Genomic DNA, 25,219 nt, shown 5'->3' on the forward strand with positions numbered 1-25,219 from the left:
ATCATGTTCCAAAATCTAATAGAAAGCCTGAGACCAGAAAGGTGCAAATGGTTACAACGGCAAATAAATGCCTGTGGTTTTGGAGCAGCTCGTTTGCTTGTCCACATACTTTTGGCCGTATATTTTACCCCCCGTATGTCCCCACATTGCTGTATGTACCCATAACCCCACTTTTGGCAGACAGGAACAAGTTAAAGCTTGTTATCTGGACATTTTCGTGGAGATAACTCACTATTGTAGAATTCGAGGAGCCAGGTTAAGGCAAAGCTTGCACACCAAAAAGTCAACTAACTCGCAGCACATCACAGACTGGTGATATCTAACAGAATAATCGGATCCACTGAAGGATTTTTTTTCTTTTAAGGGGGAACAGAACAGCTTTGACTTTAATGTCACAGAGTTTTACTTGAAAGAGAGAAGATAACGGGCACCAAGGGATGCATAGATGAAAGCGTGAGAAGAGGAGCAGAGAGAAAGATAGGAAGGAAGGGGTCGGGGTTGTGGACCACTCAAAAAACAATGGTTATCTCTAAATAGAGCTTCAGAACATGTATTTATGACCCCCTGTTTAGTGAAAAGACTTATGTAGGGTTGTAAATAAGGGCGTGTGTGTATTTGTTCAAACTCAAAGCTTTTTGGCACTGCGGAAGTCCATCTACATGGATTTATTTAAGGAAAAAGACTGGAACTTGTTGTTTTTTTGAGACAGGGGGGTTAAAAAATGGAGAGTGGGCTTCCTGTCGGTTCCTTTTCTGGTGCCGTCCAACAGCTGACGTAGTTGTTCAGGAGGAGAGGTTGGCGTAGCCTCGACTTGTGATGGAAGGAGAGGGGAAGAAAAATAGCTTCGCAACACAACAGCACGTCCTGCTTCCTGTGTTTGTCTCCACTTATTATGTACTTCCTGCATGCAGCTGGGGGTGGGGGAACTTTAAGAAAAAGAAAAGATTAGGACCTTAAAAGAAAACCCGCATCTTTTCAAAAGAACACAAACAAAGCGTTGCTTCTGGTGGCAGCAATGGAACATACAGGAAAAATCAATACCTATTCGACATTCAAGAACAATAGCTTCAGAGCCTCTTTTCTGAACCAGAACCAACTTGTGCCGCTCGCCAATGTGGCCTGTAATCATGATGCTTATCCACCAGCCTTTGAAGCAGGCAAATTACACACACCTATTACGCTTTGAAAAGTTTCTCAGCAGAAGACGGCTGGATTCTCTGACCCAGATTCAGCCTGATCTACAATAGCAAACCCAGTTGACGCTCCACAGAATATACTTTTATCTCAAGTATCTCAATAGAACCGCTCTGTCTGGAATAAGGAAACGGAGCAAAGGCCGAGCTTTCTTTGTGTCTGTGATAAAGGCCAACAGCATCACGGGCTGGGAGTGTTACATGCCAGACAAGCCATGAGTGACAGCTTTAAATCACTTTCATTCTTTTTATAAGACCATGCCTTGGGGGGGAATTGTACTATGTTATAAAAAGATGTCTTTAAAGCCTTGTTTACAATTCTGTTTTATTCAGTGAGACATGTTAGCTCCAGGCAGTATGTCTATGTATATTTATATAGTTTCCCCGTTTTATCACATTTTCTATACGTTCACTGTGTTTTCAATCTGAGTCAGGTATAGCAGAACTTCTTGCCTGTGTTAAATGTTAAACTTTTGTGATAGGACTGACAAGCACAACAGACCTGCTTTGTTTAAGAAAATTGTAATTCAATATTTTCCCTCTATCAGCACGTCGATCATATTTCATGAACAACGGCTAAGTAAAGTGTAACATTTAAATCGATTGAATCATTCAGTTTCAGCAGGAGTTCAACAGGAGTTAAGGAGCTTTAACAAGTTGTGTCTAGCTGGGTCTAATGGTAGGTGATGTCAGGCTTTGCAAAGGTTTTGAGTCAGACTAAATGCAGTCTATTCTCTGTGTGTAGTCTGGCTTTTTAGCATGAGTAACGTTCATTAGCAGGGTTATGACGCCACTGACTGGTCCAGTCCTGGAACTTTCTGAATAATAATTTTGATTTTTTTCTTTATTTTGTTCACATTTGGCTCACTTTCACTTTTGTCTGTCAGCACTCTGGGTCAGATTTTGCAGTTTCGATTTACCTGGAGGCCATGACTTAAGGGGAAAATTGTACTGTCTGTTCACTTAAAGCTGCAATGATCCGCATTTTTATATTAGCAGACAATCATGACATGTAATTGTGAAAAACCTACAGAGAATTAGGCTATCACTCGGTTGTTCTCGGCTCCACTGAGCGTTTAGCATCTTTTGGCTCATTGTTCTTCTTTTTACGCCCCCACGGCGTTACTGTTTTTAACATCTGGTGAATCGGGACTACAGTGCAGACACTTTCAGGAGGTGGTGGAGACAAAAGCAGATCTAAAAGCGGACTGACTGTTGCACTCACAGTAGCCAGATGCTAATGCTAAAGCTAATGTTGTCTGTTTGCTAATGTTAGCCATAACAACTTCATAAGGTGATGTGTTTACAGCCTGTTCCACTCCCCCCAAGTGGCCAAGGAAAATCAATTTATACTGCTTTAATTATTGACCTACACAATAAGCTAACTTCCCTCCACACACACACACACACACACACACACACACACACTGTGATAGTCTCCACCTAGTTAACATGGCTTCTCTCTGTGATGTCATTAGTCCCTCAAATAAACACAGCTTGCTTCCTGGTTTAGTGACTGAACATTTATTACCCCTCAGTACAGACCGCAGGCCTCTTGCTGCTCCAACAGCGTTTAGGGCCTCTAAATGACATAAATAACAGTATGAAGGCCGTCCAACTTCTACCTGTTATCGAATGGCAGCTCTCTCAGTTAATTGTTGTTTAGCTTCGGGTTGTATTAAACAGGATACTCAGTTAAACTGGTTTATCTGCATGGGAAGGTCATCTGCAAAGACAAAGAGCAGGAGAGCGGAGACAGAATGAGAGGGGGTATTGTTCTGGAAATAGCTTCAGGGCTTTGTCTCTCAGTTTGCATGTGTGTGTGTGTGTGTGTGTGTGTGTGTGTAGACAAGAGCCTATGTGTGTCTATTGATGAGGGTCTGCATTTGTGTGAACACAGCAATGTGTCCGTGTGTGAGTTTTTCATGCACGTTCTATATGTGTGACTCTGGGTGTAAGATGTGACTCACTCAGCCCCAACATATCACTATCTTTGTGTTTGTAGTGTGTGAGTGTGTGTGTGTGTGTGTGTGTGTGTGTGTGTGTTTGTGTATAATGGGTGTGCCCAGGTGATGCAGCCTCGCGGGGGCCGGGCTTAGCTCCCGCTTCAGGTGTGTCTTTGTGATCCAGTGCCACAAGAGGTTCAGAGTCAGACGGTAAAGACAGAAACTATACAGATCTAGGTCAAGCAACAGTGAGATAAGAGGCAGGCAAGTGTATAGAGAGAGAGAGAGAGAGAGAGGGATCGACAGATGAGAGAAAGTGGAGAAAATGAAAATGACATTTGTACCTTTATCCTGAAGATTTCCAGGAAGCTTAGGGGTTGCTACCTGTCTGGACTTGCGGAGGGAAAGGTAACTTGTGTGACCACTTTTTCACCCTTCTTGTGTGTGTGTGCTTTGGGCTGTTCTCATGAGAAAGATTAAATCGCAGGCAGATCTGCGTAGATAGTTGGTAGTATAACAAGTTATTGAGTGTAAAAGGGAGTGAAGGAGCGCCTGCTTGCAGTGCTGACCTTTGATCAAGTCAAGTGAAGGTACTTTGAAAGAGGCTAATAGAGGCTAACATATGCTGATGACACCTAATTACACTACGGCTTAAACAGGGAGAATAGCAGAACTCCCGTCTGTATGAATATGCTTCTTGGCTCATGTGTGATCTGTAAAATTTGCATATGAGATAGCTCAGATCTTGCAAAATGAATGAAAATGTAAGGCAGCTTCAGTAGACTTGCTTTTTGAAGGGCTGAGTAACATTCAGAAGGGTTTAAAGTGTTGTGTTGTTGGTGTGTTTGTTTTGAATGTGTTTCCAAGGTGTTGCTCGTGTTTTTGTGCTGATCTAAAAGTGTTGACTCACGACGAGCGCAAGCCGTCTGAAATGGTGTGGAGATTTCAGCAGACGGCCGGGGATGACTTGACTCGTGCATTTTTTACCATGGAAAGAGTCACAGTTGCGGAAGAGTCGATGTCAGTGTAAAACGATATTGATCGTTGTATTGCTAATTACTCATCACCATTCTGTGATCGAGATGTAAACAAAAATGCAGCCCCACCCACCAGGAACTATTGACAACACAGGATTGTGACCGGCTGTCGTTCTTTACTGTTTACACTAGACAGCAGCTACATCTGAATTATTAATGCTCTGATCCTGGGACGAGTTAGAAAGAGACTCAGACCTCAGTAATGTAATAACAGCAGTACAATACAATGTAAAATACCCCATTTCAATGAATTGTCCTGCAATTAAAATTGTACTTAAGTTTAAATGCATAACAATAATAATAATAATAATTATGCATCTGTAGTAGTAGTAGTAGTAGTATTAACAAAGGTATTGTAGCTGATGTGTTTTTATGTGTGACATTATTAGATAGTTAGTATGGAACCATCATTTTATTGTTGTAGCAGAGTTTGTTTCAACTAGGTTATACAGTTAGGTTAGGTTATACTAGGCCTTTTAAAGGCTCACACAATAAATCTGAAGGGTCGTGAGGTGATTAATGAGGTAGGAAAAAAGAAAAGAAATACATTTCTACCACACAAACATAGTCCTTTTTCGAACTTCGATCTACTTTTTGTGAATTATTGCATGATTTTACATCTTTGGGTCTCAAGAAAATGTATTTAAATGAAATGAGAAGTTTAGAGGGAAAATGTTTCTTTGGTAGAACTGCTGCTAACAGCTCGTACACATCTGAAACCTGACAACAACTACACACTGGGTTTTGTGAGAGCTCACAAACCAAAAACGGTTCAAAACCACTGGTTTTATTTTGATGTAGAATCTCAATCAGCAAAGAAACTAGCAACTACCGCGGTCATAGAAAAAGCAGCACAGTAAAAAGTACAATATTTGCCTTTGAAATGTAAAGTCATGTAATAAGTACCTCAAAACTGTTCATGTGGCTCATATCTCTGTGGCAGTATTCAAATGTCTCTGGAGTGCTACTGTACATCTTCTGTATACTTCTTCTTTCTATTAAAGTGCTTTGAGTCATCTGGTGTGCTCAACTTAGCTTGTGGTGCAAGATCCTGCCAATCAAGAGCTGTGTGTGTTAATCTGTAGTTGCTGATAAGACTGTGTGCCAGTGTTGTCAAGACAAACTCATACACATTGATTGTAGTTGGCTGTAGGCAATTTAAGTTTAACATTTTTTAAGGGGCTGTAGCACATTTTAACACTTAACATCTCCTTACTTGTGTAATCTGGGGTGATTCCTGGGGTGTGCAAGTGTGTGACTGGCAGACACAATCCTGGATTATTACACCATCGAGGGCTAACCCAAGTTGCGATCAAGATGAAAGACCTTTAAAGTCTGATTAAGCAAGATGGGATTAGTTGTTTAATCAGTGGTTAATGTTATTATAGATATAACATATGAAATAGCACAATTGTTATGGCTAATGAAAATGTGTTTTAGAGTAGACAATTCAGCCAAAATTCATAATCTTTGTAACATCTTGTGCGTCCAGAGCCCCTAAAGTCCTGATTGATGATATTTCTCTTCCTTGCGTGCACAAAGTTAAAAAAAAAAGTTAAAAAAAGTTAACTTTAACTCCTCATAATGCAGCTGAGTACCATGGTACTGTATGATTCATAAAACGAAACAAGAACATTTACCTCTGGTTGAAGTGCATGTGCAGTCTGTGATTAAGGGTCAGCATTAGTTTGCATATTAGGGATTATATGATGTGTTTCTACTGCTCCACTCATTTGGTGCACTGCTGTTTTTATGATAAGAATAAAATAATAAAAAGTTATTTGCTGTGTCTTAACACCAGTTTTGTCTGGTTTTCTTCCTCAGGCGGAGCCCTCACCAATGAAGACTACCTGGTACTGTCCTCTGGATCTGGTAAGGCCAGCTCTGTTGCACATTGCATGGGATAGTGTGCCTGTGAGTCAGTACCAATATAAAATAGGGTAACTGTGTCAGGGACTTTCCCTGAGGCTAAAACTGGATCGTTAGAGCCCCATGTAACATGTGAGAAATGAGTTCAAAGCAGCTTGATTTTATGCCTTCTTTTTATACATACAGTAGAACCAATTACATCTCAGTCATTATTTTAATGAGAGTCAACTAGTTAAAGTCTGTTTAGTTCAGCAAAAGGACAAGGTTGAACTCACTACTTGGAATCATCTGCAGTAAAAACTTTTGTAGCTACGCTGAGTCAAACATCTTTTTTAGAACCCAGAGAACACATGAACACTGTCTTAACTGGGTTTCTCTGCCCCACAGTCCACCGTGGTGGAGGAGGAGGAGGATGGAGTGGTCTACACAGTGGTGGTCAAACAGCAGCACGGTGCCCCCAACAGTCCGATGGTAAGAGACGTGTGACTGACCGGACATGCCGTTCGAGACGAGCGATTGAAAAGGCCTCCTGTTTGCACTAACATTAGCTTCCTTTCTTGTCCTCTCTCGGCCTCTTTTCCTTCCTGTCTTCCTCCAGTCAGCGGTTTCCCGCTCCCAGTGTGTGAAAGCAGGGACAGAGGAGAAACTAGTGCTCCACCTCCTCCACTCCTTTTCTATGGGAGACTCCTCCTTCATCACCATCTTCCTCTCCACCTATCGATCCTTCACCTCCACGAAGAGAGTGCTGGACATCCTCAGTGACAGGTAGGAGAGCTTTATCACTCACCAGGAAAATTATGTTTGCTGTTTTAAGAGGATCTGATTTTAAGACAAAAAATAACAGATAAACAACTGGTGTGATCGCAGTTAAAGGTGCAGTGATGCTCAGCAACAACGGCAGCTGTCAATATCAAAATCTCCGACTGTTCCTGTCCAGTGGAAGCTTGGATGGAGGGAGACGCAAAGTGAATGGAGAATTTGAGAGAAACTTTGCTCACTCTGCTCTGCTGCAAAACTGGGGGAGCAAATCTCATTAATAGAGATTGAGAGCATACAGTCATGCTAACAGCATGCTGATATTTAGTTGATGTAATCATAACCATGTTCTCCATTTTAGTTTAAGCGTGTAAGCATGCTAACAAATTAGCACCAAGCACAAAGTACAGCTGAGAATGATGGGAATGTCATTAGCTTTGCAGGTAATCGATCATAAACTGAAGAACAGAACAAAATGAAATTTTGATTTGATTATGGTTCGAGATGAAAAGTCAGCAAAGTGACTACATTTACATGCACAACATATTCTGTTTTTTGTCCTTGCTCCAAGAAATTCCACCAAGCTGTTTACATTGCTAATGAAAATGAATATTCCACTAATATTCTCAGAAATGTGGGCTTTTCTTTTTGGGTGATCATCTCCACCCTAGCCTTGCCAACCGTTGGCTAGTTGGTTTGTTTACAGTGCACAGAGCTGACTATAAACAGGCAAGGAAAAAAAAAAAAAACCCACCGAGATGCATGTTCCTTATGTGCTGTATCCATGTGCAAAAAGTGCTCCTGAATAATATCAGCATAACCTATGCTATCAAATTTGGAATTGTCACACTTGGAGCAACAGTGGAATATTAGAGGGCTAAATGTAGACAGTGAATACAGTTCGTCCTGAGGGGACCATGAATGTCTGAAACAAATTTCATGGTAATCCATCCAATAGTTTTTGTGGACATTTCACTTTAAACTACAAATGTCAATGTGGCAACATGGTGGCGTTAGAGGTAAAATCAGATTATCATCAAAGTCAGTTTATTATTTGGGAACCATGAAAAGTTTGACACTTTGATGACAATAGATGAAAAGTCAGAAAATCACAGCAGTTATTTGGAATTATCCTGTGGGCACTGCGAACATCTGTACCAGTCCATCCACCATTTGTTGAGATACTTGAGTCTGAAACAAAGTGGTGGACTGGCCGACAGACATTGCCCTCTTTGGAGTCACACTGCTGGTGTTCTGGATTCTAAAATGCAGTTAAATGGTTATGTTACAGTCTGCAAACCTGATTAATTAACTAAATACTACTACTTTTCATTTCCACAAGATAACCAGGTGTTAGCTTAGCTTTGCAATTTGTCAAACAACAGTTTGTGATTAACTGTGTAACTTAATTTAGAGACACTTCGCAGTGCAGGATGCACCTGTGTGCCTATAAAAAAATAATTGCAGCTTATTGTTTTTTTTTTTAGGAACATAATTCAACAAAAAAAATGTGTGAAGGCTTTTGGTCTGTTTTAAAGTTGTTTTTAAATAATGGGGGTATTTGTATGAAGCACCTGAAGCAACACAAATGAGAGTCAGTCAAGAGTCCTGGCAACATGCTCAGTTTACCTGTAAACATTAGGACAAGCATCCTGAGAAAAAAAAGAACAAGGATTAATAAAACTATCACAAAGCACAGGTATTATTAATGACACAGCAGATGCACATATTTCAAGCTGTGATAATAATATTTCATTTTTTTTTCTCCACTAACAGATTGGAGAACCCGCCTGGGGACAACGAGAGGAGCCAGATGAGACAATCTTTCAACAAGTGAGTTAGTGAAAATGCTAGCCACCTTTCTGTGTGACACGCAGTGTGTGTGCGTGTGTGTGTGTGTGTGTGTGTGTGTGTGTGTGTGTGTGTGTGTGTATACATTAATATAAGTGTGGAGCTGTGTCCCATAGCTAAATTTTCTAAAACGGAACCACCGTCAAAATCAGGCAGACCAGGCAAACAAATCTAACGAAAGGAAGTTAGGGGAATCCAAGATCCAGAACACAATCCAAAAACACAAAACAGGTAGAGCAGCCAGTTTACAAGAGCGGCGCAGGTGAGGGAAACTGGCAGGAAAGGGGTAATTTCAGAGCAGGAGGGAGTGGCTGCGTCTGAAACGACAGCAGAGTTATAGTGCACATGCTCCTCAGGTGGTCCCGTTTCCCAGGTTTTTTTCCGACCTCTGTGTGTTCATGAGCTTTTAAGTTGTAAATGAAGATTCCTGTTGCTATCCAAGTTTGCTGAAACAGTTTGAAGCTTTATGTTACAAAGTGATTTTGTCCCAGACGTGTTGCTGCACCAGGTCACTCCCCAAAAGCACTACGGTATAGTTTTACCTGACTTGTCATCGGGGTTAAGGCCAATACAGAACTTTTCTAACTAATCTAAGTCAGACTGCGTGGACAGCAACTAATGGTTACACAATGTTACAAATTACATGACAAAATATTGATATGTGATACATGAACCATTAACCAAACATTTACTTCCATCCAAACTGTTTGTGCACGTTCGGCTTTTCTAGTTGTTGTTCCTACTTAAATGCATATTAACGTTTATTAACGTTAAGTCTTTTAAAACACAGCAGCCAGCAGTACACTCATCATGTACGAACATATGCATGTTGCACATCAAATTAAACAGGACAAACTAGGCTACAAGCTCGTGTGAACCATTTTTACCTAAACCAAACACAACTGCAACACCAAGCAAACTAACGACCACACATGAAAATCACCTATTGAAACATTTTCGCCGCTACCGGTGTGTCGCTTCATGCTAGACACACAAACGAGGTGTCGTATGAAAGCGGAGACTCCAAGCATTCCAGCAGCGCTATACGACCGACACTCAGCAAACTAACAGCCAGAGAACAGCAAAAGTTCAACTCAAGTTTTATGATTCCATAACCATAAATTGTGTCTTATCTTTATCATGATACCGTAAGTATATAAATAGACCTTGTGGTTGTAGAGATATGTCCTATTAACTCTGGGCATGTCATTTTCAAGCAGAGGCTCAACAAGTTAAACAAGACGTAAAACTGAACAAGCCATGGAAGGAATTATGAGTTTGAAACAGCAAAAAGACAGCAAGAGGAAATACAACCCATCTCAACAAGCTGTGTCTGTGACACGGCTTCTTAGAGTTTTGAGATCAAGATGGCTAGCTAATGGAAAATACATTCAAAGAGCTCTATTAAAACAGTCCCAACCTTTTGTTTCTACTAAATTACAGACTCATCTCTAAGCTGCTTTTCTTGTCTAAACACCTTGGGAACATGATTTTGATAAGTTAAGAACTTTTTAGATAAGTTGGAAGATATCAATATATTCAATCATTTCCAATCTGTAACGGCTTGTTTATCTGCTTCAGGCAACCTGCTACAGCTCAGGGTTTAAAGCGGAAACAGATGCAGGTCCCATCTTCACACTTCCCCTATTTGGCTCTCAGCAAAATCCTGGATTGATTTGAAATGTTTACGTCTTATAAGGAGCTATGAGAAGCCGTTTTGTTCTCTGAGGTGTCTGGAGGTCAAGGTTAAGAAACAAAAGACGACCATCTAATCTTTTCCTCCTCCGACATCTCTCTCCTCATCTCTGCAGAGCGGTGTGCACAGTGTTCAGCACGTGGCTCTCTGAGTATCCGGAAGACTTCAAGAGTTTGGGGGAGCCTTCTCGCCTGCTGCGCCTGGCCCCCCTCCTCCCCCAGGACTCCTCATCTGCAGCCGACCTCCGTGCTCGCCTCCTCAGGATCGCTGAGGAGCTCAGCGAGAAAGCCCTGCTCCCCGACATCCACAAAGGTCCGTAATTTAACTTGTACTTAAATGACGCAGATAAGGCCTCCCTTGACGAGATTTTGGGGTGGAAATACATTTGTCTTCGCAGAGTAACTCCGTAATTGGGACCTTCTCGTTCAAAGGTTTTTCATTAGTTCATTATTTCTTGTGTTTCATTATTTTCTACATTGTAGATTCATATTTAAAACACCAAAACTATGAACTCTGTGAAGCATTTATGTGGCTCTAATCTGAGTTGCTGTTAATGTGTGTGTGTTGCTGAGGCTGGTAACTCTGATGAACTTATTCTCTGCAGCTGCAGCAGAGGTAACTCTTGGTGTTCCTTTCCTCACCAGAGCCAGTTTCATCATAGCATTTGATGGTTTTCACAACTGCACTTGAGGATACATTCAAAGCTCTGGAAATGTTCCCCATTGACTGACATTCATGTCTTAAAGTAATGATACACTGTTGTTACTCTTTACTTAGTTGAGTGGCTCTTGTCATAATATGGATTAGAACAGTGGCTGAATAGGGCTAATCACTGTATAGAACTGTGTACCAACCCGACCTCAGCACAACACAACTGAGGGTCTCAAGCACATTCCACAAATGAACTCTTGATAAGGAACACGTGTAAAATGAAAACCGTTCCAGGTGACGACCTCATGAAGCCGACTGTGAGAATACCAAGAATGTGAAAGCTGCCAACAAAGCAAAAGGTGGCTACTCTGAGGAATCTAAAATATAAAACATACATTAGATAGAAAAACCACTTCAGACCAGTTTTCTACTGTTTTTCTGACATGAGGAGCACCCAGAAGTTTGTTTAAATTATTTTAAAAGCTACTCTGCTGTGAAGGCCAAAGGTGGCCATGGCTGCAATAATGTTTGTGTCGGTGCCAGGAAACAGGACATTTAAAAGTTCCTCTCATTATGAATTGTAATAACTTTGGTGAGCTGTTACTGATTTTTCATTTCGGGCCATTATTTTAGTATTCCGGTTTATGATCAAATACCTGCAGAACTACCGACATTTTCACCACTGAACACAAAGAACAGCCTCAGCCTCAGCTGTTTGTTGTGTTTAGTGCTAATTAGCAAATGTGAGCATGCTAATGTAGTAAATTAAGATTGTAAAATTGGGCAACATTGTGCCTTGTAAGCATCAGCATGTTAGCATTGTCATTGTGAGCTTGTTGCCACTCCAGCATTTAGCATTTAGCTTCAAGCACCACTGTCTCAGTGCAGCTGCAGATTGGCCTGCACTGACTCTTAATCTTGTTTTCTCTCATCCTCTAATCACGAGGTCATGACTGACGTATTTCATTATCTCAAGATTGCAAAGTAATTTTCTCATTAGAATGAGATATTTATCCAGTTTCCCCTGGTTTTCCTGAGATAACTAAGCTGTTATCTTGAGAAAGTCACCAAACAACTTCATAATTAGCCTGAACACAGTGGGGGATCAGAGCAACAGCCCTGAGAGAAACACATTCCTCTAGCCGGGGTCTACAGAAGTCTACGAAGGTGTTCCTTATATTCGGAATCCACAGTTTTATTGAACAGCATCACCCTTTGCAGATCAGACCGGTCTCACCAGCTCTCCTCCTGATGCCTCCAAGTTCGAACCCACCAGCATCCTCGGATTCCCGGCTGCGCTCATCGCTGAGCAGCTCACCAAGATAGAGACGGTGAGTTCTCTTTTAAGCCTGATCATGTTTTTAATGGTGGTGAGAATGAAAGTTAAGTGACATTTTGCATATTCTGCCATGTTGCTCCATCCTGTTCTGTTTTTTTCTGGTCGATTTCGCTGATAATTTTTAGGCTGTTATTTACAGATCTATTTATTGTCACTTACCAGGAGCTGTTCGTCCGTCTGGTCCCATACCACTGCCTCGGCTCACTCTGGTCTCAGAGGGATAAGAAGGGCAGGGAAGGCGTTTGTTGGTCCGTCCGGGCCACCATACGTCAGTTCAACAAACTGGCCAATGCAGTTTTAGCATCCTGCCTTTGGCCTACGAAGCTTCGCAGCCAGCAGAGAGCCCGACTGCTGGAGAAATGGATCAGTGTGGCAGAGGTCAGGATGCAAAAAAACTCAAAAGGTCACAGCTCTAAAAAAAAATTGCAGGATTTTATCCCATTCGTACAGGCTACAATTGAAAGAAAGAGGGTTCATCTTGAAATGACATTGTTAACAGTATGTCAGTTGGGGTTTCAAGTCTTCCAAAAACCTCAACTGTGCATTTTCCTACAATAAACCCCCATTAATCTCCTCACCATAATCCTATTCTCAGCTCTGACCATGCACATACCATCACAAATTCACAGTCGGCCTGGTTTCTGCAGCGACTGTACCAGTAGTTTCACTGCGATCGTTAGGTGAGAGCACAACGCATTTATGAAGTCTTGATTCATGGTTCTTTCCTGGACAGAGCCGTGTAAAATCACAAAATAATGCTCTCTATTTGAGTGCATTTGATGGTTGACCACTTTTGGCAGAAATAAAGAAGAGAGATTGTTGAAAATCAGCACATTTTTATTAGACTTACGGTTCCAGCACACCTTTAGGAAACGGAACAGGAAATATGTAATGTGCTGAGTCAGAAAGTGTGATGTATAACCTCGAGGCAAAAAGGAAAGGTTGGAATCTGTTTAAAAATGTCGGCCTTACACAAGAGAAATGTAGATGAACTCCGTTATGTAACAGCGTTATGGTTATTATGCACAACAGTCTTTTCTTTAAAAATTGAAGAGCTCACAGCAACAGCAGGATTTGTTGAGACACACACACACACACACAGTAAACATATCCTGCCCTTGGTTGTGGTCACATGACCAGGTCTACTCCTCTCCAAGCCTCTTTATCTGTGAAAAAAACACAGCTTTGCTCCAGTATTCCGTTATGAAGTTACATTCACATACACACACTCACACACACTAACACCCTCTTTGGCAAAGTGGGGTATCACTGGTTTGGTGCCAGAGTGCCATCCGTAGCTCATCCCACAATTCTTTTGGGACAAACCTCTTAGCAGCATATATTATTCAGCACCTCAAGCCGACATTGTAACTTAATACCAGCCAGACCCACAACCACAGGTGTTCTCAGTTACAGCGCAAGTGTGTGTGTGTGTGTGTGTGTGTGTGTGCTAATGCAGATCAGCGTATTCATCCGTGTGTGCTTTCAACAGGAGTGCAGAGCCAGGAAGAACTTCTCCTCGCTGTATGCCATCGTGTCTGCCCTGCAGAGCAACCCCATCCACCGGCTGCGGAGGACGTGGCAGGACACTGACAGGTCTGCTGCTGAACTCCTCTCAGTCCTAAGAAGGAGTTGAGATAAAATTTTTAAAAAAAGGCGTCATATACCCAGAGAAATACTAAAAAGCCTGCACAGCAATTAACAGCAATACAATCAGGAGTATAGGAAAATAACAAAGAGGTTGAAAGATTTGACATGCAACAGCTTCAGGAGCAAAAAAATAAGGATGTGCAGTACAGTAGCTATTGTAGTGTTGAGTAACAGAGGGCTTTCATTGACCTCTGCTGGGGATCAAGGAATTGCAATGGTACATTTTTTTTTAAAGCAAAAATCTGAAGCAATCCCTAGTTCCAATTTCTTTAATTTTTAGAAATTGCTGTTTTTCTTTGACTTAAATTACCAGAAATAAAAAGTTCTGTGTTTTTGGACTGTTTGGACATCTAGTTGGGCGTGGTACAGACATTCTTCACTATTTTCTGAAATCTTATATAGAGAATGAAAATAATACCTTCAGCTCTAATATAGTGTGGTGCTTAAAGGGATGCAAAATATATAGATAAGATGTGTGAAGTGAAATGTTTTTCCTTAAACTAAAACTACAAAATGCCATTTCAGCATTGTTATATCCTCAACATGAATCCAAGCCACTCATTCTGTTAATATCAGATATTCTTTACCTTTATTTTTAGCATCCAATCACATTACTTTGACTCTGTTCATTCAGCTTGTACAAAGCATCTTCATTACACCCATTAGCTTATTAATATTGAAATATAAATGATCATTTACTGTAATCCAACTCTCTGGTTTGGTCACTTGACAGGGAGGCAGTGAGGAAATATGAGGATCTGTCAGAAATATTCTCAGACAAGGACAACTACTCACAAAGCAGAGAGCTCCTGAAGGAGGTAAGTGTCAGGAGGAGGATGGAAATGTTGTGTACTGTACATTTTCAGAATTGGCTGAGATAAAAACAGGAAATGGGGCTCTGGCTGATGACATAACTTACACAACACAGTTTAAACAGAACAGGTTCTGTGAGAAATCTTTTACTGAAGCAGGTTTCTACATGTCGTGAGACAAAATTAAACCAGTAGTGTTTGAAGTTGAAAGCAAAAGCTTCGAGTCTGAGTGATGTGTTTTTTTTTTTTTTTTTTTAGATATCTTGTCACTGACCACTTGTGTGTTGGTTGTAATGATGAAACTAACTGGTTGCTTAGAGACCGGAGAAGCCGTTTTCTTGTGCTGGAAAGCTTTTAGTTTGATCTCAAACTCACAGAGTTTTTAGTGTTTAGTTCAGTTTTGTTCTGGAGTCAGACGTCAACAACTTATGTTTGTTTCTTATGTTTTGAACTTGTTTCAGGCGTATTTTTTTACTCAGATCTCTTCTGCGTTTGGCTGCTGCTGGATGCTTTTACTGCTCATCTTTTTGCTCAAAAAATCTTCGCAGATACTTTTCTCTCTAACTTTCTGCCTGCCGCTACAGACACTCTGAGTTTACACCTGTGTGTTAAGCACGGGGCTCAGAGACAGGGTGGACCCAAAAGCACAAAGCGAGAAACTCACAGACAGATTAACAAGCTTTTAATTCAACACAATACTTACAGAAACAAGACACTTACTACAACAAGGCATGGAAAACTATGGCTTGGTTCAAAATACTTTAGACCATTGACGCTTGGACAAGACAAGACAATGGGAGACGCAGACAATATATACACAAGGTAATGGGGAACAGGTGGAGACAATCACACTGGAGGGAAAACACACAAGGGCAGGAAGTCAAGTCAATCTGAAACGAGAGGAGAGTTTTAGTTTTCAAAATAAAACAGGAAGTGAGAGACGGGACAAGACAAAAGTGAACATAGACAAACTAACACACAAGACGAGACATGACACTGTGTATGTAATATGTAACGTCGTGGAGGCAGAAACTCCTGAAGCACAGCAGACAGAGAGACAGTGCAGATGTGGGTTTTGGACCTGATCACTTCTGCTATCAGCTTTGACTCAACATTAGTTTTGGACCTAATTTTAGAAATGACTGTTTCCTGTGTGAGCTTATCCATGAGGAAAACACAATGTCAAATACATGTCAGATACTCCCCCTGCCTGTCATATCCTTGATTGCGCTAATATCATGAGAAATAAACAGGATCGTGTTGAAGCAGGATGGTGTTATTACCAAAATCACCGTCTGTGCAAAATGTCACCTGAATCTGTCCAATAGTTAGCGTGACTAGTTGAGCGACAGGAGACTGAGATGCAAGTAGTTTGATAATCAGCTTATTTAAGGCCTTTGTCAAGAATAAAATCCCAGATTTTAATTGTTCCATGCTCTCAAATGTGAACATTTGTTGTTTGCATTATAATAAATTGAATATTTTGGGATTGTGGGCTATTTGTCAGACAAATGAAGACGTTTGATGAGGTCACTTTGGGCTCTTGGATGTTTTGACGGACATTTTCACTGTTTTTTAATGTTTTTAACTGTTAATTGAGAAAATAATTGGCAGGCTAATCAGTAACTTAAATAACCGTCAGATGCAGCGCTGACTGAAAGCACGCAGTGACGTCTGTTAAGCCTCAAACTGGAAAAAAAAAACACACACAGCTCTTCTGCACTTTGCCTGATACCTCATATCCTGTTGATAAGCATCTCATAATTTGAATGGCAGAATGAGACATTTATAAATGTCAAGGGCCACTACTGGGCCGCATTTATTAAATTCCCATCTGCACAGGCTGAAGTCGAGCCTTATCCTCGGCTGAAAACAACATTCAGTGGTAGAGATTTATGACTGCTTTAAAGACCAGGAACCAGTCTAATCTGGTTGGGTAGAACTGCCCTTATTCTGTCAACACTTTCACTTCAGAGTGAGGCACCCATGTGAAGACGTACATTATATTTAGTTTGTACTGTGTCAGAGAGTTGGCAGGATTGGCTGTGCTTTTATTCACTGTTATGGCACAGTGCCGGCATCAATACCTTTGCATTAGCTGCGATTTTACCCATGATACCCCCAAAGGAATTCATCCAAACATTTGCTTTCATTTTGAAAGCTTCACTCCGAGCTTTGATTCCAGAAAAACACCATTGCCTTCTGTTGCCCTTTGATTTTTTTTTCCAGCACAGTTACAAACTTCGCTTCATCTCGCAGCTTGTCTAAAAATGACTACGACGAGCAGACAGACTGTAAGATGAATGATTCAGACTAATAAAAGACTTGCTAAAAGTTTGGGAAAAGAAATTATTCACAACTGTCATTGAAGCATTTGACAGCGTAACAACACTTTGTTGTGCAGCTCGGTTAAAAAAGGCTACGTCTTCTTGACTAGTGTCAAATCGTCTCAACAGATCTCGAGACTGAGCAGTGTCAACTTTGCACTGAAACTATTACTGATGCCACAGAAAATCAAGAAACATCAATTGTCATGAAAGGATTAACTTCAATGGTACATTTGTGTTTTTTTAGAATTGCATATACATTTTTTTTTTTTTTATCAACCTGAATATTTATTTTTAAGAACTGAAAGCTCATTTATGATAGGCCATCAATGCTGCACGTCATGTATTCATTTGGGAATATTCTATGTCCAAGTAAAAGTGAATAAATCAATAGATAAAAGTATGTAATAATTGTAATAATAACTTGTAGTGTCATGCTTACAGTTTGTTTATACTGCCCCCAAGTGGCCATTCAGATCTGTTATTCCAGCTTTAAATCCACCATAGACTGTTTATGACCCTTTTATTGAAGTAAAATGTCCCTTTGAAAAAACATTCTTACCTCGAGGTTTATTTAGTAGCTGTTCTAGAGGTTTTACTCACTTTGCATGATCTAACCCACTTGTCATAAAATTGCAGATGCTCATATTTCCATTTTTTCTGAACACTTTAAGGACTCCTCATCCACGTTGGCTTTAAAAGGCAACTTTTAGCAAATGTTGGCAAGCTCCATTTGCTGATGAGCATCATGTCATACGTCTGAATGCTCCAGAACAGCAACTCAATGGACCTTGTTGTGAGACAGTTGTTTCTGAGATCAAAAGTAAACTTTCAATCACAGAAAGAATTTCCTTGCTTTTGACTTGCAGGAGGGCACGTCAAAGTTCGCCAACCTTGACAACAGGCTCAACAGCAAACATCTTAATAGGGTAAGTAGAGTGGAAATAAAGGTTCAGGTTTAAGGGAAGCAGCTTGTTTGTGGAGGGTCAACGGGTTAAACATTTAGGTTATGGAGAATGAACTTTCTCAAGAACCTGCTGACAGCCGGAGACTGTTGGTGCACAGGTCAACACTCAGGCGTAAATCGCGGAAATGGTGCAGATAGGTCTTAGCTATGCTTATTCTGAGTTCACACGCACAGTTTTAGATTTGTGAATTGTTCTCACTGCTGTGTGAAATCATTTGGGGTCACCAAGACTTTCCAGATAGTTTCAGTCCCGAGCAGTAACTTAAAATGACCTCAACATTCGTCGCTGAGGCGAAACCTCAGATCTTCAAGCACATTAAAAAGAACTATTTTCACTAACTTTACAGCCCAAGTCTGGTGTGCATACCAATCATTTTAGCCTGAGGGGTTGTACACCCCCACGGGCCTTTATGGGAACCCTTGGAATATTTAGGAATGATGTAAGACCCTGCAAAGGTGTCATTAGCTCTGTGAAAGTTAGGGGACAAAATGTGGTATGATATCTTTAGAAAAACGATCAGTGGCTAAATTTGCATCTTTTAAGGCTTATGAATCATTTTACCATGTATGCAATGTATGTTCTGTGGTCTGTGTCATAAATCACTGTAGGTAGAGAGTATGAGAATCGTGCTTTGGGTAATGTTTGGGTTATAAAAAGCTCTACGGTTTTGTTGAGAGGTTAATAATGGATTTCAGACTAAAACTACTTGAACACACTGTTTTCCCACAAAACGCTGCATTCAGACCTCGACACTGATGTCACTTTTGCTATGCGGGGGGTGCTTCAGTGGTTTGAAGGAGGGTTGTAACGGGGATCGAGCGGCATGCTGCAGCGAAGTGGAACAGAGGGCTGTCGTGTGTGATATGCAGAATCCTGAGCCATCGTTTGAAAAATAGCTGCAGGCGGCTGCTCTGAAATCCCTCGCTGTGGGGGCTCTTTACGACGTGAACAGAAAGCTCCGGGGATGAAACGGATGAAACACTTTTTCTTTTTTTTTTCCTTACACAGTCCAACGCCCTGGGCACCGTGCCCTACCTGGGTATCTTCCTCACAGACCTCACCATGCTGGACACGGCGGTCAAAGACAGGCTAGATGTAAGTTCCTCTCATCTCCCACGAGGGGAAAGCTGGTCACAACCCCTGAAAGTCACTGAGTGTTTTTATCCAACTGACATAACGCATCCTGTCACTCCCTTTGCAGAACGGCTACATCAACTTTGACAAAAGGAGAAGGGTGAGTGTTGCAATTCGTGTCAGTGTGAGAGATAAAAGGTGAGAAGTTGAATACGCTATCTATTCAAACGCACAAAACGAGAGGCGTTGCATTCAGCTGATGCTGTGATACTGAGCAGTTTTAACAAGAGCAGGAGTGGACTAAGCTGCTGTTTCTGCAGCACTGACAGAGCAAGCGAGGAGCAAGGTGTGCAAGAGAAAGAACTGTAGAGCTCTGACAAAAATCCTGTGACCCCTGGAAAAATCCTATTAGAGAGCAGAAGAGAACATAGTAGGAGCTATAAAAGGAAGAGAGGCGTGTGGGGTAAAAGAGCGCATTAAAGAGAGCAGAGGTAACATTATATCTTAGGGAGGGGATGATTAAGTGGAGGGAGCTGTGAGGTGCTAGATGAGAAAAAAAAAGGACTGGCACAGTAATTCTAGATCAGCCAACGTGGGTGTTTTTTTTTTTTCATGAAACTCTGTGGTAATACGGCTCTTTGTTAACAGGAATTTGAGGTTTTAGCTCAAATCCGGCTCCTTCAGTCTTCCTGCAAAAACTGTGTTTTCGTCACTGACGAGGCCTTCGTACAGTGGTACCAGAGCGTGCCCACGCTCACAGAGGAGGAGAGGTAAATATCTCTACGTTTGCTTCAGTTGCTCATTAAACAATAGGAAACGTGTATTTACTGAATTGAATTTGTAAACAACTGTTTCAATTTTGGGGACGTCTGCTTCAGTTACAGGCTGTCCAATGAAATTGAAGCGCCTGGTGAGCCGAGCCCCCGTGGCCTTACCCCAACAGTCATCATCACACAGTGCCCAGAGTAAGCTGAGCTTTCACATGCATATGCACACACACTTAATATTGTAAAATGACCATAAAAACCACATTCACAGAAATTCAGAACAGCTAAACTAGGATTTAGGTTGATCTACAGCAGCTACGAGGAGTTTTTAACCAGTTATGAAACAGTAACGGTTTAATACTGACTGCTACGAATTCAGACAAAAGGATTTACAGCGCGCTGACAAGAAGAGCCTATTTTACATTTTCTCAGGCAAGTTAAAAGGTTATAGAAACAAATTATAGAAAGAAAAAACGAATGATCAACAGAAGAACAAAAAAAAAGCTTAAAGGAACAGCAATAGAGCGCAAGCGAAAACACAAGTCAACCATGGTCATGGAGAGCATTGCAGGATTGATTCTGAAATGGTCCTCTTTGTCCTAGATAGGGAAGAAAAATAGGATTAAATATGAGCTGTGACTTCAAGATCAAGATCTTTACCACACAAAGCTGTGGTGCTCATGGGAAATGCAGTCAATCTGGGAAACATTACCACTTTTGTCCACAGGGGGTGCCAAAATCAACACAAAATGAAAATCCCTTCTAGCTGCTAGTTGCTACAACATATGAAGTTCAGTTTACTTATAAGAAGAAGACTGTGGAAACAGGAGGAGGATATCCTGTCAAGGAGCTTTTTTGGAGTCTGAAAAAGATAAGAAGATAAGAAAAGAGCCTGTGTTTGTGTCTGCATTTACCAGATAGGAAGGGTCAAATGAAAGATGCTGTTGAGTATTATGGCAATTTGTTTGATTTTGTTGTATTTATGAATTGGTTTTTGACTGTACTATAGAATTAATCAGCATGCTTCAATTTCTTTTTTTTTTATGTTATTTAATACTAAATTGCAGAGGTATTACCGAAATGAATCAGTGATGGAATGATTTTGGACTGTTCATTGCACAAAACAAGCAAATTGAAGGCATCTCCTTGGACTTGGAAATATCTAATTTTTCATTTTTCTGACATTTTGTTGACTGAATGATTATTTGAAAAATAATAGTTAAAGAGATGAATCCATGATAAAAACAATCATTAGTTTCAACCCTGTTTTTATTTCGTGTTTTCGTGTGTTGACAGCCTGAGTACCTCCCGGACCAGCCTGGCTGGTGACAGTGACAGCCTCTTTGACTTCCCCTCCCCTGTCAATAATCTGCTGTCAAAACTGACAAAGGTAATACACTTTTAGCTGGCATACTTTTAACTTTGCATTTAGGAGTGACTTTTTTCTTTTGTCCAAAGCTTCTAACCAGCGTTGTACTGAAAACATCCTTGGGTATCAACAGCACACTTTTTTTTTTAATCTCTGTTGCAGCATATGAGATCTCCATCTGTGTCCTGTTTGGATGTTGACACGTCTCCTCCAACAAACGACTCCACCCCTGCCACGTTGACTCCATCCACTCCAACAAAATCCCACCGTCGATCGGCCTCCTGTGGCACCAACCCCACCAATAACACCCAAGGATCGGGGCCAGACATGCGGATCATCAGGATACGGATGGACCTGCAGGATGGAAACCTTTACCGAAGCATACTGGTAAAAATTCAATCTAATTTAGAGCAGCAGTGAGACTGTACAAAATGCTCTGTCCCACATTATCTGCGACATGCTTGCACTTCCAGCCTTTCCTCTTGTGTGCGATGATCCCATAATAATAGTCATCAGAATCAGATCCTCAGGATACAACGGGCTCAGGATATCATTAGTGTAAATCAAACTGTCCTCGTGTCATTGTTATCCTCCTCTCTCCTCTCAGGTTACAAGCAATGACAAGACCCCCACTGTGATCAGCTCTGCCTTAGAAAAGCACAACCAGGACCCCAAACAGGCGTCCAGATACGAGCTGATCCAACTTCTGTCTGAAGGAAAAGGTAAAGACGTGTTTCCAGTGCAGCAGAAGCAAAACAAACCCGCTCCTGTCCAAGAAATGTGCATTGTATTTAACGACAAGTTTTATGATTAGATGGTGTATTTATGTTGTCTACACGTAGACAAAACTGAGATCATCTCCAGATCTTTATTTTAAACAGTCATAAAGGGAAAAAAAATATTATTCAACCTCTATGCCTCAAAGAATAACTCTGGTATTTCTAAATCTTAGCTCTATTTTTTTATATTTTTTGCCCCCAAATGTCTGGTAGGTGCAAATATTTAGGAAATTTACTGGTAAATTTGCTGTTTTTGTCACTGGAAACTGTGTTTCTAGTTAAACAAAAAGGATCTTAGAGGTCTCTCTGTAATGTTAAAATCCATAATAACTATCCGTTATAACAATCTGAGCCTGTCGGTGGCCAAAACAAGCACTTTTAGTGGATATACTTGGACTGGTGCAGCTGCTCCAAAGGACTGAATTACAGCCATTGCAACACGTTTGCGGCTACCAGCTGAGCCAATTCCAAAACGTTTTGTACCTGCCAGTCTTTTCAAACCCAAAATATGTAAAAAAAAAAAAAAAAAAAAAAAAAATTGGGCCCAGGTTTAAAAATACTGCAGTTATCCTTTATTTGAATGGTGACAGTAAAGAGAAGGCAGGTGAGAGATTAGTGGGGGAACAACATGCAACACCAGCCCCCTGCCCATTGCAGTTCATGGTCAGTGCCTTCACCTGTAGGTCACCAGGGCGTCTCATGCATTGTCAGCTCTGGATTATTAAAGTTATCGACGCGGCCGCTATGGAGAAGCTTCACATTCGTCTCTCTTGTTCTCTCAACGCAGAACTGGTCATCCCTGCTACAGGAAATGTCTTCTACGCCATGAAGTCATCTAGTGTTGACTTCCTGTTGAGAAAGAAAGGCGGAAACACTCCTCTGGGCTCACAGCCGATCAGCACGGAGACGAGCGCCACCTTTCCTCGAATCAAGGCCAAGGGGAGGAGACTGGTCAGGACTCTATTTTGAGACTAGATTTTCCCTCAGCCTAACTTTGTCCACAGTGACGGACTTTCCTCGAAGCCCTGACATGAACGCAGCTCTCACAGACAGTAAATGTGGCCTTTCCTGAGCACAACAAACATCTACATAATGCCTTCTCCCACAAAGCTTGTTCTACCAAAACACCAAGACCAAGTCTCCTTGTATTTTAACTGTCTGCATAGCAGGTTTAGTCAAACACCTCAGACCTCCGGCTGCCCTGCTGTGTTCAACAGAGCCACCTGCTGCTGAAGAACAGTGTCAGCGTTCCTCTTTTCCAAACAGTGTGCATTACTCATTTCCACCCAGAGGAAGAGCAGTGGAAGCCTTCAACTGAGTACTTTTGGTGCTGGCTCTTGAGTCCCAGTCAGGTAGCACTTGATGCCTGTTTTCATTCCAACTCAACGACTTAGATCTGTTCTAATTACTTACAGCCACCAGGAAATCCCTCGCTGTCGTGCGCCTCAGCCATGGGTTTTCGCTTGTAAACGTAAAGAAAAAGATGATTCAATTTGTCAGAACTTCTGTGATCACCTGACACGCAATTGAAGGATTTATGAGAGTGTGTTTTTTCTGGGGGAAGGGGGCATAATGAAATATGAATACACGGAGCCTGTCAGACCTGGTTCTGGTAAACAGCACTCGGTGCAAGCACATTATTGTAGCAAAGCACTGGAGCCTCTCAAATAAGACACATATATGTATATTTACAGATATACATATGCGTGTTTTGTATATATTTCTACATTTTGTATGCCTGTATGATGTCAACATTGTGTTTACACTGGCGAGGAGCTGTGGGTCCTGACTGTCCAGTAACTAATTCACAAGGATGAAAATGCATAAAATACATGCAAAGATAGTTCCACTTGAAAAAGGCCAGCATGTGTCTCTGGACAGTGAGGGTAATTACTTCAGCTTTGACTCAAGCAGATATCCATTTCAACACAAACTTAAAGCTGCATTAATCAATGTTTCTATATTAGGAATGAATTGATCGTATTGTGAAAGGGGCAGCTTACAGTGACTATTCTGAAAACTCTTATAGAGCAGTTTGGCCTGTTTTAGTTCATTTTTCCTCCACTTCATGGTTCCCTCTCACAGCTGTTACCAACCCTGTTTTCAGCAGCAGCTGTTTTAGCTCTGATAAACGCCCACTGTATGCCACCCAGCCCAACGGCAGCCAGCACACACACAAAGTTAGGGACTAGCTGGTGCAAAAAAAAAAAGTCAATTATCAAATTCGCTAAAGAGTCACATTTTTCTCAGGAGTCGCTCTGAACCAAACCACATCTAAAACGAGAATGACACGCACTTATTTCTTCAGATGGATAGACATACAACTCCACACAAATATTTCTTCCTCTGCGTGATGTGTACGTAGGCAGGAGTTCTTTCCGACCCCTAGCGGCCAAAAATGGATTATTGCAGCTTTAAAACACACCTTGCAGCACTTTCAAAGCTTGTGGCTTTGCCTTTGAATATCACTGTAGTACAAAAACCATGTGAAAAACCATGCATGATGATACACCACCATCTTTAGGTTTAAGGTTTTCCAGGTCTGAACTTTTCAACAAAGCATAAGCTAAACTTAATTTATGCAAATCTTTACGCAGCTCAGCAGAACACATCTTCCCTGCTGTTTGCATTAAGCACAAAGCTCCAGTTTGATGTTATGAATTAACACTGCGGTGTAGGGTTAAACACACGACCTCTGTGGAAAACTCTGGACGTTGGCAGAGTCTTGTGACCTCTGGTTGCACCCGCTCGGTGCTGGTGAGGCCTCCTTGTTGGCTGAGGCGCGAGCACAGCAGGACCGGGGAGAGGATTCCTCACGTGTCACGTGCTAGCATTATGCTGTGTTACTGATTTAGTGCCTTTCTAGAGGATGCTCATTTTCCCCATATTTGCATTAGAATGTAAACAGTATACATGGAGGAAATGCAGTCACCTCTGGTGCTGTGTAGTCTCACATCAAAGCTATTTATGCACTACATACAGGATGTCCTATTTTTGTGGTAATAAATTTACTTTTTATATGAATTCCATTGCTCTTGACTGATGTGCTGTAACACATTCCACGTTCGATACAAAGAAATCTTCCATGCCGCTGAGTGTCCCATAAAAGGAATTAAAAGGAGGATAAGGTAAACT

At 41.3% G+C, this 25,219-nt stretch overlaps 1 protein-coding gene across 2 annotated transcripts in view; it reads left to right on the plus strand.

The window, feature by feature from the left end:
* rgl2 (ral guanine nucleotide dissociation stimulator-like 2) overlaps positions 1 to 25,108 on the plus strand; it is a 30,485-nt gene extending 5,377 nt beyond the window's left edge. Inside the window, exons 1-19 of one of the 2 annotated variants that reach the window (XM_070834719.1) lie at positions 3,336 to 3,547; positions 6,001 to 6,048; positions 6,433 to 6,516; positions 6,644 to 6,810; positions 8,578 to 8,634; positions 10,464 to 10,660; positions 12,221 to 12,330; positions 12,501 to 12,716; positions 13,831 to 13,934; positions 14,722 to 14,806; positions 17,997 to 18,056; positions 19,104 to 19,190; positions 19,297 to 19,329; positions 19,818 to 19,939; positions 20,048 to 20,134; positions 21,233 to 21,326; positions 21,468 to 21,692; positions 21,913 to 22,027; positions 22,872 to 25,108. In XM_070834719.1, the coding sequence (XP_070690820.1) occupies positions 3,446 to 3,547; positions 6,001 to 6,048; positions 6,433 to 6,516; positions 6,644 to 6,810; positions 8,578 to 8,634; positions 10,464 to 10,660; positions 12,221 to 12,330; positions 12,501 to 12,716; positions 13,831 to 13,934; positions 14,722 to 14,806; positions 17,997 to 18,056; positions 19,104 to 19,190; positions 19,297 to 19,329; positions 19,818 to 19,939; positions 20,048 to 20,134; positions 21,233 to 21,326; positions 21,468 to 21,692; positions 21,913 to 22,027; positions 22,872 to 23,053 (2,175 nt within the window). In that variant the 5' untranslated portion in view covers positions 3,336 to 3,445 and the 3' untranslated portion in view covers positions 23,054 to 25,108. Of the gene's footprint in view, positions 1 to 3,335; positions 3,548 to 6,000; positions 6,049 to 6,432; positions 6,517 to 6,643; positions 6,811 to 8,577; positions 8,635 to 10,463; positions 10,661 to 12,220; positions 12,331 to 12,500; positions 12,717 to 13,830; positions 13,935 to 14,721; positions 14,807 to 17,996; positions 18,057 to 19,103; positions 19,191 to 19,296; positions 19,330 to 19,817; positions 19,940 to 20,047; positions 20,135 to 21,232; positions 21,327 to 21,467; positions 21,693 to 21,912; positions 22,028 to 22,871 lie in introns of those variants that run through there. The other variant, XM_070834718.1, reaches the window with a different exon arrangement.
* Positions 25,109 to 25,219: the final 111 nt, after the last annotated feature.

Source organism: Pempheris klunzingeri, chromosome 8 (assembly GCF_042242105.1).
Source record: "Pempheris klunzingeri isolate RE-2024b chromosome 8, fPemKlu1.hap1, whole genome shotgun sequence".
NCBI classification, from domain to species: Eukaryota; Metazoa; Chordata; class Actinopteri; order Acropomatiformes; family Pempheridae; genus Pempheris; species Pempheris klunzingeri.